General features: G+C 40.7%; 2 protein-coding genes and 1 long non-coding RNA gene across 3 annotated transcripts; all 3 read left to right on the plus strand.

The window, feature by feature from the left end:
- The first annotated feature begins 1,359 nt into the window (after positions 1-1,359).
- Positions 1,360-2,499, plus strand: LOC131688106 (uncharacterized). Its single transcript, XM_058972259.1, has one exon. The coding sequence runs from the start codon at positions 1,360-1,362 to the stop codon at positions 2,497-2,499; it is 1,140 nt and encodes a 379-aa protein (XP_058828242.1).
- A 5,540-nt stretch (positions 2,500-8,039) lies between these two features.
- Positions 8,040-8,978, plus strand: LOC131688655 (uncharacterized). Its single transcript, XR_009305274.1, has 3 exons — positions 8,040-8,179; positions 8,280-8,408; positions 8,457-8,978. It is a non-coding gene; the product is annotated as an uncharacterized LOC131688655 (long non-coding RNA).
- Positions 8,979-11,245: 2,267 nt separating this feature from the next.
- LOC131692153 (general transcription factor IIF subunit 2) lies at positions 11,246-12,292 on the plus strand. The gene has a single exon (XM_058979032.1). It carries the CDS (start codon positions 11,384-11,386, stop codon positions 12,203-12,205), a length of 822 nt encoding a protein of 273 aa, XP_058835015.1. The 5' UTR covers positions 11,246-11,383; the 3' UTR covers positions 12,206-12,292.
- The last annotated feature ends 1,860 nt before the right edge of the window (positions 12,293-14,152 follow it).

Consider the following 14,152-nt stretch of genomic DNA (forward strand, 5'->3'; position numbering starts at 1 on the left):
CGGTTGGACTGTATATGGACCGCGTCAATTGAGTTCAACCTCTTCGGGCGGTTTTCTGGGGTATCATCAAGCAATATCTAATGAAGAACTGCATGATATCTTGAAGAGCCACTACTCACTAGAAGAATCAGTGGTTAAGGTGCAAGAAGAGTCGGCTGAGGATCAACGAGCTCGATTGATCATGGAGCGAACTACGAAACGAGTGGAAAATCGTTTCGAGACGGGCCTACTCTGGAAAACGGATGAGGTGAACTTCCCAGATAGCTATCCCATGGCGTTGAAACGTCTGAAGCAGCTAGAAAGAAAGCTGCAGAAAAAACCAGAGGTGTATCAAAATGTTCGGCAGCAGATAGCAGAATTTCAAGAAAAAGATTATGCTCACTTAGCGACCGAAGAAGAATTGACCGGTCCCGGAAAAGATAAAGCTTGGTATCTTCCGTTAAATGCAGTCATAAATCCAAAAAAGCCCTCTAAAACTCGGCTTATTTGGGACGCGGCGGCAACCGTACAAGGGGTGTCGCTTAACACAATGTTGCTGAAGGGGCCCGACTTACTCGCGCCTTTGGTATCAGTGATCATCGGTTTTCGGGAGAGACGAATCGCCTTTGGGGGAGACATCCGAGAGATGTACCATCAACTAAAAATTATCTCAGAGGATAAGCAAGCTCAACGCTTCCTTTTTTGGAATGACAGCAGTGAGGCGCCAAAAGTATATGTGATGGATGTTGCTACCTTTGGTTCAACATGCTCTCCAGCGTCGGCACAGTTCGTTAAAAATCGTAATGCGACAGAGTATGCAATACAGTATCCTGAAGCAGCAGCAGCCATCATTGATCGGCATTACGTCGATGACTATTTCAACAGTGTCGATACGATCGAAGAGGCGATAGAACGAGCACAGCAAGTGAAGTTTATTCATGAACAGGCTGGTTTTGAGATGAGGAACTGGGTTTCGAATTCTCCGGTGGTTTTATCGGCTCTGGGCGAAAACAAATCGTCGAGGTCGGTCGTTTTTCAGCAAAATAAGCAGTCATCCAGTGAGCGCGTGCTTGGAGTGTTCTGGGATTTGAACCAAGATGCGTTCGCGTTCACCGTGCAGAGATTAAAGCGTATTTGTTTGAAGAAAAGCGGCCGACAAAGCGGATCGTTTTAAGCTGTGTCATGGGACTGTTTGACCCATTTGGCCTGCTTTCGCCATTCACGATCCATGGTAAAATTCTCATACAACATCTCTGGCGAAATGGATGCGAATGGGACCAAGAGATCGATGAACCAAATTGGTGTTTGTGGAAACAGTGGACGGAGTTGCTGCCTAAAGTGGAAGCCCTACGCATTCCGCGATGCTATTTGGGAGATACTATGTCTTCGTCGATAGAGACGCTCGAGCTGCACATATTTACTGACGCGAGTGAAAACGCCTACGGTTGTGTTGCGTATCTACGATTGGTCGTTCATGGAGCAGTGAAGTGTAGCCAGATCATGTCACGAGCCAAAGTCGCACCACTGAAGCGCCAGTCGATCCCTAGGTTAGAATTGATGGCAGCAGTTCTGGGGGCCCGAATGAGGCAAACTATTATGGAAACGCATTCTTTGCGAATCGGTCAAACCATTCTGTGGACAGATTCACGAACGGTACTGTCATGGCTGCAGTCTGACCAGCATAAATTCAAGCAATTTGTTGCGTTTAGAGTGGGTGAAATTTTGGAATTAACTCATATGCGAGACTGGAGATGGGTGCCGACAAAGCAAAATATCGCAGATGTGCTCACTAAGTGGGGTCGCAGTCCACCATTACACAACGAATTGGAATGGGTCCACGGTCCCTCAGTACTGTATCTACCGAGAGAGCAGTGGCCTTCTGCTGAAACAATCGAGGAAACCTTAGAAGAAACTAGAGGTATTATGCTGTTTCACGCGGTGGTCGAAGCCGAAACTATTTCCAGCTGGACGAAACTAGTACGCGTGGTGGCAACCGTTATGCGCTTCATCTCCAACTGTCGACGTAAAAGAATTGGTTTGCCGATAGTGACTTATCAATCATCAGAGTACCACTGTCGGTTGATCCAAGCGGAGTATTCGACAATCAAGAAACCGCTTCAGCAGGAGGAACTTCAAAAGGCAGAAACCGTTCTTTTGAGACAAGCACAATTCGAAAGTTTTCCCAATGAAATGAATACTCTAACAAGGAATCTACAAAGGAAAGATGATCAGCCACAGGAGAGGATTGAAAAATCTAGCACTCTGTACAAAAGATCACCGGTGTTAGACGAAGAAGGTGTTCTGAGAGTACGCGGCCGATTGGAGACGAACGAGGAGCTGCCCTTTGACATGAGATTCCCAATCATCCTATCTGAAAAACATAACATCACGAAAAAGTTGATCCTACAATTTCACTACAAGTACGGCCACGCTAACAGGGAAACTGTATTTAATGAACTACGTCAAAAATTTTGGATCCCAAAGGCGCGTGCTGCTGTACTACAGGCGACGAGGGACTGAATGTGGTGTAAAGTGAATCGATGTGTACCCTTTGTTCCAATGATGGCACCGCTACCTGTTCCACGTATTACCCCTCACTTACGTCCTTTCAGTGCAGTGGGTGTTGACTATCTAGGTCCGGTCGAAGTCACGGTGGGACGCAGAAAAGAGAAAAGATGGATCGTCGTATTCACCTGTATGGCTATGCGAGCGGTGCATCTCGATGTGGTGCACAGTTTGAGCACACAATCCTGCCTAATGGCCATCAGGCGATTCACTTGCAAGCGCGGAGCACCGGAGCAAATATTCTCTGATAACGCTACGTGTTTTCGTGGAGCAAACGCAGCGACGACGAAGATGATTCAGAAGATTAATGAAGTGCGCTTGAATATTTCATTTTATACCACTGCGATGGCATATTGTATTGAACATAACACTCGGGGAGAATCGCGTCGACTAACAATCGGGCCATTTTATGAAAGTAAAAAGCTAGTACTTTCAGTATGTTATGATGTTGTTTGCTCCTTTTTGCTCCTTAACGAATTATTTAAGACGGAAGTTACCCCAAAAATATCGTAAAATTTGGAATATCTTTTTAAATTCAACAGATAGGAAGTAACAATGTTAAGCAAAAATATGTGTTTCGATACCGCAAACAACTTTGTGGAAGATTCCAAGAAGATACGAGAATATCTAAAAAAGTTATCATGAAAAAACTAATTTTAAGGGGTCTTCCATATAATATGTTCCATAATTCGTAAACTATTGAAGCTAGATATATAGTGTCTTCAGCAATTTCTTTTGTAGTAATATTTTCTACAACTTTGTAGAAGACACAAAGTCTCTATCTCGATTAGTTCAGAAAATAAATTTCGTATATCACTTATAGGTGAATTAATCACTGAACGGTGTACTCCTGTGGATGCGCAATCATAAGAACAACAACTTCTCCGAACAAACTATACTTCTAAAGTCAACGATTTAGACGCTATTAATTTTGAGCACGAAAGTAACGTTTTAAAACACTGTGCTATAGAGTCGTGCAAGTCGCATGGGATTAGATGTGTTATTGTCATAAAAGGAAACAAACTGAAAAATGTTTTTTTTTTCAATAGTTTCGGGCCTAAAAATTGATAAAGGACTGAGATATTAACTCTCGGTACTAATCTGCATCAGAATATGCCTTAACCCGCACACCCCTAAAGATCCCTATTATACGAATGATCACTATTTTAAATAAAGACTTTCTTTACCCACTATCGCCGCCGAGCGGCTATTCTTAGAACTACCACAGACTAACAGGCATAACACTCAAAAACAAAGCTTCGCCCACTTTAACGGTCATTTTAAATATATTTGTAGTTGGGACTGTGGCCACATTAGAAATTATGGCGCCACTGACATATGAACAAGCACATGGGGGATAGACCACTAGTGAAAAATTGTTCCCAAACCTGAGGGGTAACCCACCAGTAAATGAGTGTTTGGGACTGTGAATAAAAGGTGGAGCTAGTGTTCTCGGAAAATTGTCGGATCGATGTTTTTTAAGGGAATTCCCTCATAGTGTTATGTCTGTTAGTCTGTGCTGATAGCGAGTGTGATAGACGAGGCTCTCTTGTTATCACTCGGTATCAGAAACATCGCAGGAGAGTGAATGATATTGACCGTGCTGCTGTGGTCGACCGATGACTTGCTCTGGAGGATTGCGCCGATCTGGAATTCCATCTCAAATAGGTCACACCCGAAACGGGCGCGAGTCCCGCACGTTTAATTGTACAATTTGTGATAGATAATTAGGCTCAAGAATAAAGTGTTAGTCTGCAGTTAGTATCCGTAAAAATAAATGTAGTTTTGTTCGGTAATAAAATTGTATCAGTGCAACAAGTGCGTTGTGTTCCTGGAGAGAACTTTCGTGCCCTAGTTCACGATTCGGCACTGGTTGGGAGGATTTCCGATTCATCCAGTTACGGCTGCGAGGGTTTGCATATTGGTTGCATGCTCCTTCTCCGTACTATTGCGCCTATTCACTCGATGTTGGTTCTGGGACATCCGCCATTCGCCGCTATCGAAGATCCCATCAAGGTAACATCAAAAACCCAATGCTGACTTCATTCAGAATTCCGAACCAGTTCCGGAATGGGTTTAACTGGGGTGTTGAGGTAGCAGCTGGAGGGTTTCGAACAAGCAAGATTCGGCCCAATCGTGCACTTCGGTCTTGCGTTTAACCTACCCATTTGTTTTAGCGATCTTGTAAATCTTTAGACAGGCGTTACTTCGACGCTGGAAATGACGGTTAGATTAGTTTTCATTTCATACGAATGATACAAACTTTTACACAATATTTGAACTCTTTCTTCATATCACTTTTATTTTAGTAGCTACTTACCTGTATGTAAGGGAATGTACAATTTTTCTGTTGCACGAAATACAATTTTTTTATTTACACTGTATATTAAAACCAAAACATTCATTCCATCCGGTCATAATTCAGAGATAGAATTTTGTTTGTAAAGTTTTTAGAACAGTAGCAACAATGGAACTGTTGTAATGTAATATGCATTACCGTTCTAATTCAGGATTCCAACGTGAGAAAGATTTTAGAGTGATTTTCTCCTAGGTTTTAAATACAGGTTCAGACCATATCTTTCCTATGCTTACAATACCATTTGTTTTGATTTATTTGCATGCACCAAGGCCTGCGTTGATGTTTTTCTTTTTCACAGGCACTCTCAAAAGGAACTTCAAACTGGGGCGCCAACAAGCGGTGAGTGTGGGCAAATCTGAAGGGACCGGAGTCAAATTGTAAAATGCGCCACAATTTTTTTAAACTTTCTTCGTACGATTTACGTCTTTATTATTTGTCTTTGGTCCTACGCTGATTCACTTCGACGTTTTGTTGAATGTAGGGCTGATTTTTTTGTAGGGTTTTGACGTCTTAAGCACTATTTTGACTCTCGGTGAAAATGAACGTGAACCTGAACCGTGTTGAATACCTTCCATTGTTCACGGTGGACGACGTCGTGAACAGTTTCATCAGTGAACAACGATTTCACGCTCAACTGGCAGTTTACAGTTTGTCAGAATGCAATTTGGTATTCGAAGGTGAACGTTCACCGTGAACAGCGATGACATTTATATTCACCACTCCGCATCAATTCCGCCCATCGTCGCGTTTACACTCCCGGTGAACAAGTGAATTATCCACTGCGAACATATTTCACCGTGGAATATTTAAAATTATTGGGGAATGTGAATATTATTACATTGATTCAATTATATCGAATAGTTGTACATGAATTCGCTGAGTATATTAGTATACTATCGTTTAGTTCCAGTTTCACCAATTTCTATGCACTAATAAGTGAAATATTGGAAAAAACAATTTGGTGCGCATCGAGTTCACGTTCATTTTCACCGAGGGTGTAAATAGGCCTTTACACGCAACGCAAAATACATTGCACGCAACGCAAAATACATTACGAATTTCTCTTTTGATGGAAAGAAATGCATTTAATTTAGCTGATTTTTAAAAATGCATCACAAGTGATCTGCCCCTAGGTATAAAACTACCCAGTTTTTGACGTAATCTATTTTTACCCATATTTAAGTATGGAATGCTTACCTAAATAATGAGTTTTCCCAGTTTTGTCGGAGATGGGTAGTATGAAACCCATTAATGGGTACCAAATACAAATTTATTTGCATTTGTGGGCACTTTATTTTAACCGTATACGGCCTAGAGCACTCCAGTTAGAGTGTGGCCAAGAGGCCATGACGTATCCAAACGAACATGGAATTTGACGTATACACAATAGAAATACGTCAAATCGACATAGATCTTTCATTAGGGCTTAAATCGCAAATGTAAACAAACTGCGTTTTCGCTATTATGACATTATGCGACAAAAATACTACAAGATTGAGGTGAAAATTAGTTAAAATGGTTTTTAGTTCGATTTATAATTAAAGAAAACAAAACGGCGAAACATGCATTTTCTTCGAGATTTCGACTTAGGCCCTTCTTCTCATATGGAATATAAAGGCTAAACTTACATTTTTTGACAGAACCGGGCGTACGGTTATTATTCACAAAATTATTCTTTAAACGGCGGTTCTATTATATAAATGATAAGCAATATCTACTAGGATCATGTCTTCTCGATAGTTGTTGCACATAAACATTCGAATATTTCGATATTTTCATGAAATTCGAAGAAAAGATGCACGCGCCCTATCATTTACATTGGGTTTCTATGCGCCCATTTGCTGAGCCCTATTAAAAAGTATACTGTCAAGCTCGCCCATTTACCCAGCCCTACCCAGCAAGACAGAGTCAGTTTAGCCCTTTTACCGCGCCCTTCTGAAAATTATGTACACCGTTTAGCCCTTCCGCAAATGGTGGTTGCTGAAGGGCGAAATCACGACTGGGATGCAAATTGGGCGTAAGCATTTTTTTAGTTTCTACCCACTAAAAGCACATAGCAATTAAATTCTTTGTTATATTGTCATAAGGTTTAACCAAAGATGCTTCCGGAAAAACATGGTCGTAAAGTAATTTATAACTACAATAAAAACTACATTTAGAAAAGCATCGCCGTATATTGAAACTGATTTTTCTCCATTTGAGTACATTGCGACTTTGGCCCTATTGAAAGATCTGTGTCGAAATTCCATGTTCGTTTGGATACGTCATGGCCTCTTGGCCACACTCTAACTAGAGTGCTCTAATACGGCCCCATGTTCGTCCACATTTTTTTGACCGCACGGTAAAAAAATGTCACGTCTAATTCAAATGATGTTGCACTTGAATGAGTTTATCATGTATCACTAACAATTGAAGTGATTTAGCATTGATTTTCTAAGGATTTATAACTCGTATCAGAATGACCTGGTCTTTGAAAGCTATTTAATAGAAATGATCTTTAAATTGAACTGAAAATCCGATGAATTCGCACCACTGTACTAATCTATTGAATTTGAGTGGTTCCATCTTTAATTACAAGTGTCAAAAGTGTCAAAACACTAAAGTCTAATCGACTACAAACGTATGCTCGGAAATAGGAGTAAAAATGGAAAACTTGCATTTCCAAAGTAATGTAGAACGTGAGTATTGTATATTTTACTTGTGGTTAACTTATTATGTAATTATTTGTTCTCAGGTAATCCATAATGGGATATACCTAGGGCGTGACACTCTTTTATAAAAATATTTCCACTGGTTTTATATTTTTTATACTTCCTTATATTTATTTATATTTGTCTATAAAAATTATAACTGTATTCGAATTGTAAAAAGTTCGAAAAGAAAAATTCGAACAGCCGTTACCATAGTAGTCTTAGCAACGCGTGTGATTAAAAAAAAAACAAAGAAAAATGGTCTTGCATCAACAAAAAATGGTAGGTACGCATTTAGATTTACACATAGTTCTTTTTTTTACCGACGATTCTTTTGTCCCCTCATCTATTAATCAAACCCGGTTTGACGGGAGCTTAGAACCTGTCAAATTTATGCATGGTCCCCTGAAAAAAGAACCATAACCATCACACCTTAGAACCCGCAAAACAACAACATCATCACCGATTACGTTACTCAGATTCTGTAGGCAAAACCAGTTAAAGACAGTTCAAACCACATCCATTATGACAGAAATCATGTAGCAGCCAAAATATGCCTAAATGTTCATTTCTTCAAACGTGAAAGGTAAGACAATGATCCAGCCCATATCCATGGTCAAACGCAAATGACCAGAAATTAACATCAGCAGCTGTAACAAGCAAAAACTAAAACTATCCTCACCCAGATTTCTCAGCAGCAGATACAGCAACGGCACGTTCAGGCACAACAGCAACAGTATGCAATGCTGCTCCAAGCACGTAAGCACCGTAAGCAGGAGGAACCGCTATTCAGTCAGTGCAGCAGCTGCAGCAAGGTGAGTCATTTTTAATTTCGAAAAAAAAAAAAATCACATCTGTTTCAGATCGAATTGGCCACAAATCGTTCAACAGCAGTAAGAAGACAAACGGTCAACCACAAACACAACAGCAAGGTGCTCGGAAGGGATTTTTTGTGTTTCAGTTAAATCGTAGCCAGACAAAAATGCATCTTTGTCAAATCACAATCTTGTTTTCTGCCAGTTCCTTAGCTGTATTAACACCGATAATTCAACCATCCCAAGCGAAACAGCCACTATGTCAGCGCCAATCACCAATATTTCACAGCAGCAGAAAATTGAAACTTCACCATCCGACCGGTCGGTAGTAATGCCGTTCTAACGACGGTTCTGCCACAGGTTTTGACGTTAACTCAACAACCGCAACTAGATGACCATTGGTTAACAGAAGCAGCAACAACCACAAACTAGAATTATCATCACCCAGATTTCGCAGCAGCAGATACAGCAACGGTACTTTCAGGCACAACTGAAACAGTGTACAATACAGTTCCAAAAAGCAGAAGCATCGCAAGCAAGAGGAACCACTGTAGCAGCCGAAGCAAGCTGATTTTTTTATATTTTGGAAAGGATCAGTACATTGTATCGTAATAATCCCAAATATCACGCTCAAAAAATTACATTTCTTCATATCGAATTGACTAGAATCGCTCAACAACAGTAACAGAAAACAACCGGTCAACTGCACACAATAGCAAGGATTATAAGAATCCCGGTTTATCTTCAATCATATTTTAACTAAAAAAAAACATTTATTTGAATCATGACCTCCAAAATGCATTTGATGCCTTGTGTCGAAACAATGATTCTCCTTGATTTCTAAGTATTGTTCGTAGTACTGTCGGATTGAACATTGGAGCCTCCGCCAAAGGACGCATCACCGCCTTTTATCACTGCCTGTTCCAGTGCAGCAATTTTATCCAGATCAAAATCTTTTTCCTCGTCATCAATTCTGAAGCATTCGGTCATTTGGGGCTTTTGATTTCCCTTTCTGGCTGTTGCTTGCTATCTCGCACATACGATCAATTTCCACGAAGCTGTTATCTCCCACAGATAAATCATCGTCGTCTTCATCACCTCAAAGATTATTTGCGAGTGGAACGGGTTTTACTGTAGTCGTTGGAGTAATATCATCAAGGAGCTTTTATTCTTGTGGGTGGCATTGGTTTTTAATATCAGCTTGATGCAATCTAGAGCGGATGGAAGATTCGATGTGTTCAAACGACCTACGATCGACGTCCACTCGGGCGAATTCTTGCCAGCAGAAAGGAAAGCCATGTTTGATTGCCTCATATAAATGGCTAGCAATCGATGTCTCTAACAAGCCTCGAAACTTGGCAATATCCGCCACTGAGCGACACTCTAACTAGAGGATCCAAGTTGTTTGCTGAGTTGGTGATAACTTACAGTGGGCTCCGCTTCAAATCCCGCTGCATGACAGACAATCTATCACAGCTGTTACAGTACCAGGTAAAAAGTTCAGTTTTTGCTGAATGGAGGACAAAAATTCTTTGTCAAATTTTTGAATCATAATATCAGAGACTATTCACATGTGTTCCATTCTTGAAAAGCATCCTTTTCTTTCAAGCAAAACGGTCAATGCTTTCCACCGGTCCTCATCTCCTGACTTCCCGAGACCGTGACAGGTATTTTCAAGTAATGATCATAGTTTCTTGCTTTTGGGGCCGCGCAGTAGTGCGATCGGCAGCACAATACCTGTATCACCACCTTCGATAGCTTACAACAAATGTTCCGTGTCTTTACTAAAATCATAATTATCTTCTCGTAGTAGCTCATGTGTTTTGAAACCAGCGCGACTCCAAAACATAATACACTTGGATGGTTGTCCATCCCGGACAGCTCTACCGCCTTCCTGATAATAACTTTCTAAATCCTTCGACGCACCATAGTGAATGACCAGTCCAACATCCGGTTTGTCGATTCCCATTCCGAAAGCTATCGTAGCCTATAATCTGAATGCAGTCTCGGACAAAGCTTTGGTGCACCTCTCGCCTCTGCTTCAGCGAAAGACACGCATGATACGGCTCACAATCAATCTGTTTACTCTTCAAAAGCTCCACAATCTCTTCCGTTTGCTCCAAATCAGGCAGTAGATTATGATACTACCTTTAGTGTTGTTGCTCAAATTCAACGATAGAACCTTTGAGAGGATTGTTCTACATTCTGGAAGAGTGGGAATATATTAAGAGTGGTTTGAGAATTAGTATCATTGTTATACGTACCTGCTGTCCCATGAGCAATTTGACCTCATTGATTTTTTCCGGATATCTTGTTTTATGGCGCAGGTACAAAGGTGTTATGTTATGCACGTCTTGATATCAACAATGTAAACAAATAAAAGGGACAACTGACATAAATTCACCGCACACTGAGAATAAGTTCGAAAACAAGTTCGAAAGTTATATAAGTATAAGCTGTCTATAAAATTATAATATTCTATAATCGTCTATAAATCTACAAAAACATTATAATTGTATAATAATTTATGAGTTATTGGAAGTGTCACGCCCCTTGGGATATACCGTAAAAAATACGTATATAGTTAAATGCAAGATCTATTAGAAGCAATGTGCAACACATTTCAAATGGAAGTGATTTGCTGTTGATTTCATAGTGCTTTGAAATGATCCATTCCAATAGATTGACACATCGCATTGAAATGTTCAGCAAGTAGTGCGAAATCGACTGCAAATCACTTTCCATCAACGTGAAGATTTTTTATCGTGTGGGAATGGTCATCACTAATTTTGACAGCATGCTTATTGGCCCTTTTCAAAAAAAAGTCTTTTTAATTTACAACTTTAGAGGCAATAGCTGTTGATATCCTTGTTGGTTTAGTCCTGTTTAGCCATTTATCAGATCAAGGTTTGTCTTACAGTGATTCCGTGGAAAGAAATACTTTCCAACTAGCATCGCACAAACCACAATTGGGAATGTCGAAAGAAAATGAAGTTATCAAAGTGGATAAAGAGCTAGACTTGTCAAACGCAGGTCGTGGAGTATGGTTGGTCAAGGTGCCCAAATACATGGCCAACAAGTGGGAGAAGGCACCGGGCAATATCGAAGTTGGCAAACTGAAGATCTCAAAACAGGTCGGTCAGAAGGCACAGGTTTCGTTGACACTATCGGATGCAGTGATAAATATTGACCCGACCGACGAAATACCTCGAGATCATCGGCTGGACGTTTCAGTAGTAACCAAACAGACCCTAGGTGTATTTTCGCACAGCGTTCCAACGGTGTCCGGTACAAATCGAGAGGATGCCGTTCCAGAGCCCGAGAAACTGTTTATGGAGGGCAGAATCGTACAGAAGCTGGAGTGTCGACCGTATGCGGACAATTGCTACATGAAGATGAAACTGGAATCAATAAGGAAAGCTTCCCAACCAGCACGACAGGTTAAATCGCTGGAGAAGATCGTGCACAACTTCAAGCCTGTGTCCGATCATAAGCACAACATTGAGGATAAGGAACGCAAGAAAGCCGAAGGCAAGAAATCGCGGGATGACAAGAATGCGGTGTTGGACATGCTGTTCAATGCGTTCGAGAAGCATCAGTACTACAACATTAAGGACCTTGTTAAGATTACTCGGCAGCCAATCAGTTATTTGAAGGAGATTTTAAAGGAAGTCTGTGATTACAATATGAAGAATCCACACAAGAATATGTGGGAGCTGAAGAAAGAATACCGTCATTACAAGGACGATGACAAGAAGGAGGATGGGAAGGATGCGTCCGAAAGCGACAGCGACTGATAATAAGCTAAGGCGGCGAACATTTAATGTATTGTTATTAGTTTATCGCATAGGAAGGAAGAATAAAATTTCACTTTTTAATTTGAATTTGATTACAAGATTACTACAACTGTGCTGCTTTTCCTTCATCTTCAAAATTATTTGCTCTTTACATTATGCTGAATAACTGAGTTGGTGAAAACACTGCTCGAAACGAATGTTCATCTGATTCGCTTCGAATAGAACGCTGGGATCCGTCAAAATGACTAGGCATGTCCAAGAACCAAAGTGATTGGCTGGGCTAAACAATCATAAAAGAACACGAAACAACTATCTCTCAGTTGAAAGGTCTACTTTTTTCCTGGACTAGCCTCATACACAAGCTCAAAAGAGTCTACAATTAGCGGGTCCTCGTCTGCTTCCATATATTCAATATATGTAGTAATATTACTTACAGATCTCGTTTGAGTGGTAGTGACGGTATCATTTATCATCTCAAAACTCAAGATCTGTCCTGGTAGATTTCTTACGCAAACTCCAGCTTGCAGCCAATAAGCTCTTCCAGATTCGATACCGTTGGTCGATCACCGCAATGAATCGGATCGTCAGGGTGCAAAATTTCAACTAAGGCAAGTAGGGTTACTGCTCCCTAATCCATCTTAGCTCCTCTGTTCATCCCACCAATTTGAACACATTAGTTAGATCAGTATCTGCTATCTCTATTCAACGCATTAGCTCAAATATGGTAGGATGAATCAGGGTACGTTGTGCTCGACTTTTCGTTTCGCTGAAACGCGAGCATTTTACATTTTTCAAGCAAAAATTTTAACTGTACTGCTTCTTAGGAACGAAGCAAAGATGATGATACCTCTTTAAGCGCAATCCAGTCACTAAGTCGAGCTATCAACAAAATATGACATTCATGTCATGTGACATTCTGACTAATGAGATCGAGATGCTTATAGTATAGGTGTTCACATTCGTCAAGTTTGAGTGTGTTGGTTTGTTGCTAATGAAATTAATCATGGCGGCCCAGGACCGCGAAGCACTTAATCAACAAACCGATCAATCGAAACGAAGCTTGTAAGCACGTGGTAAAAATAAGTATGGCGTCCGGGAGCAAATGTTTACATCACTAACCACACGGAAACGAAAAACTACCTAAAATTGAGTTCCTTTGACTCAATCTCGTGGTATCGTAGGGGAACTTAAAATTAGGTAAACCGTGTTGAAGGTAGTTTCCATTTAACCACGGCAAAAATTACAACTCATTGATAGGTTTTTTTATACTCAAATTTAAGTTGAATTTACCTAATTTTGAGTTCAACCCAAACAACTCAAAAGTACCTTCCTCCACGGAAGACCTCGACTGAGTCGAATCTCTCTTTTTGTTTTTGACAACACTAATAAGTGCGAAAGCGACGCACAACTCAAAAGTAAGTTAAAACAACTTATTCTGCAGGTTGTTTTATTTAACCGTGCACTCAGAATGAAATATGAGACCACGTGCTTCTGTTTTCTTCTTCATTCTTCTTGTTTGCCCGAAAAAAGTGACAGCTGATGCATACATAGAAAAAAAATGTGTACACATGTATACACCTCGTAATGAGATAAATAAGGGCTCGTCTACCCTGCGAAAAAAATCAATTTCGGAGGCGTGCGCCGATGCATTTTTAATCGGCGGCGGCGTAAGCGACATATTTGGCCGGCGGCGGCGGCGTCACGCCGTTGGACCCTATCGGCGGCGGCGCGCCGGCGTGTGTCGGCGTGACGAATATTGACGCCTATGTAACTAAAAACAATACTTGGCAGTAAAATTCCTTTCCCAAATTGGTAACAGACTTCGCAGCACATACAAACAGACGTTACCAGCTTGAAGAAAATTCTAAAAAAAATCATCGCTCACGATGTACTAGCGACATCTGTTGAACACATTGCACAAAATGGAATTCTCGCAATCATATCAAG

Source organism: Topomyia yanbarensis, chromosome 3 (assembly GCF_030247195.1).
Source record: "Topomyia yanbarensis strain Yona2022 chromosome 3, ASM3024719v1, whole genome shotgun sequence".
NCBI classification, from domain to species: domain Eukaryota; kingdom Metazoa; phylum Arthropoda; class Insecta; order Diptera; family Culicidae; genus Topomyia; species Topomyia yanbarensis.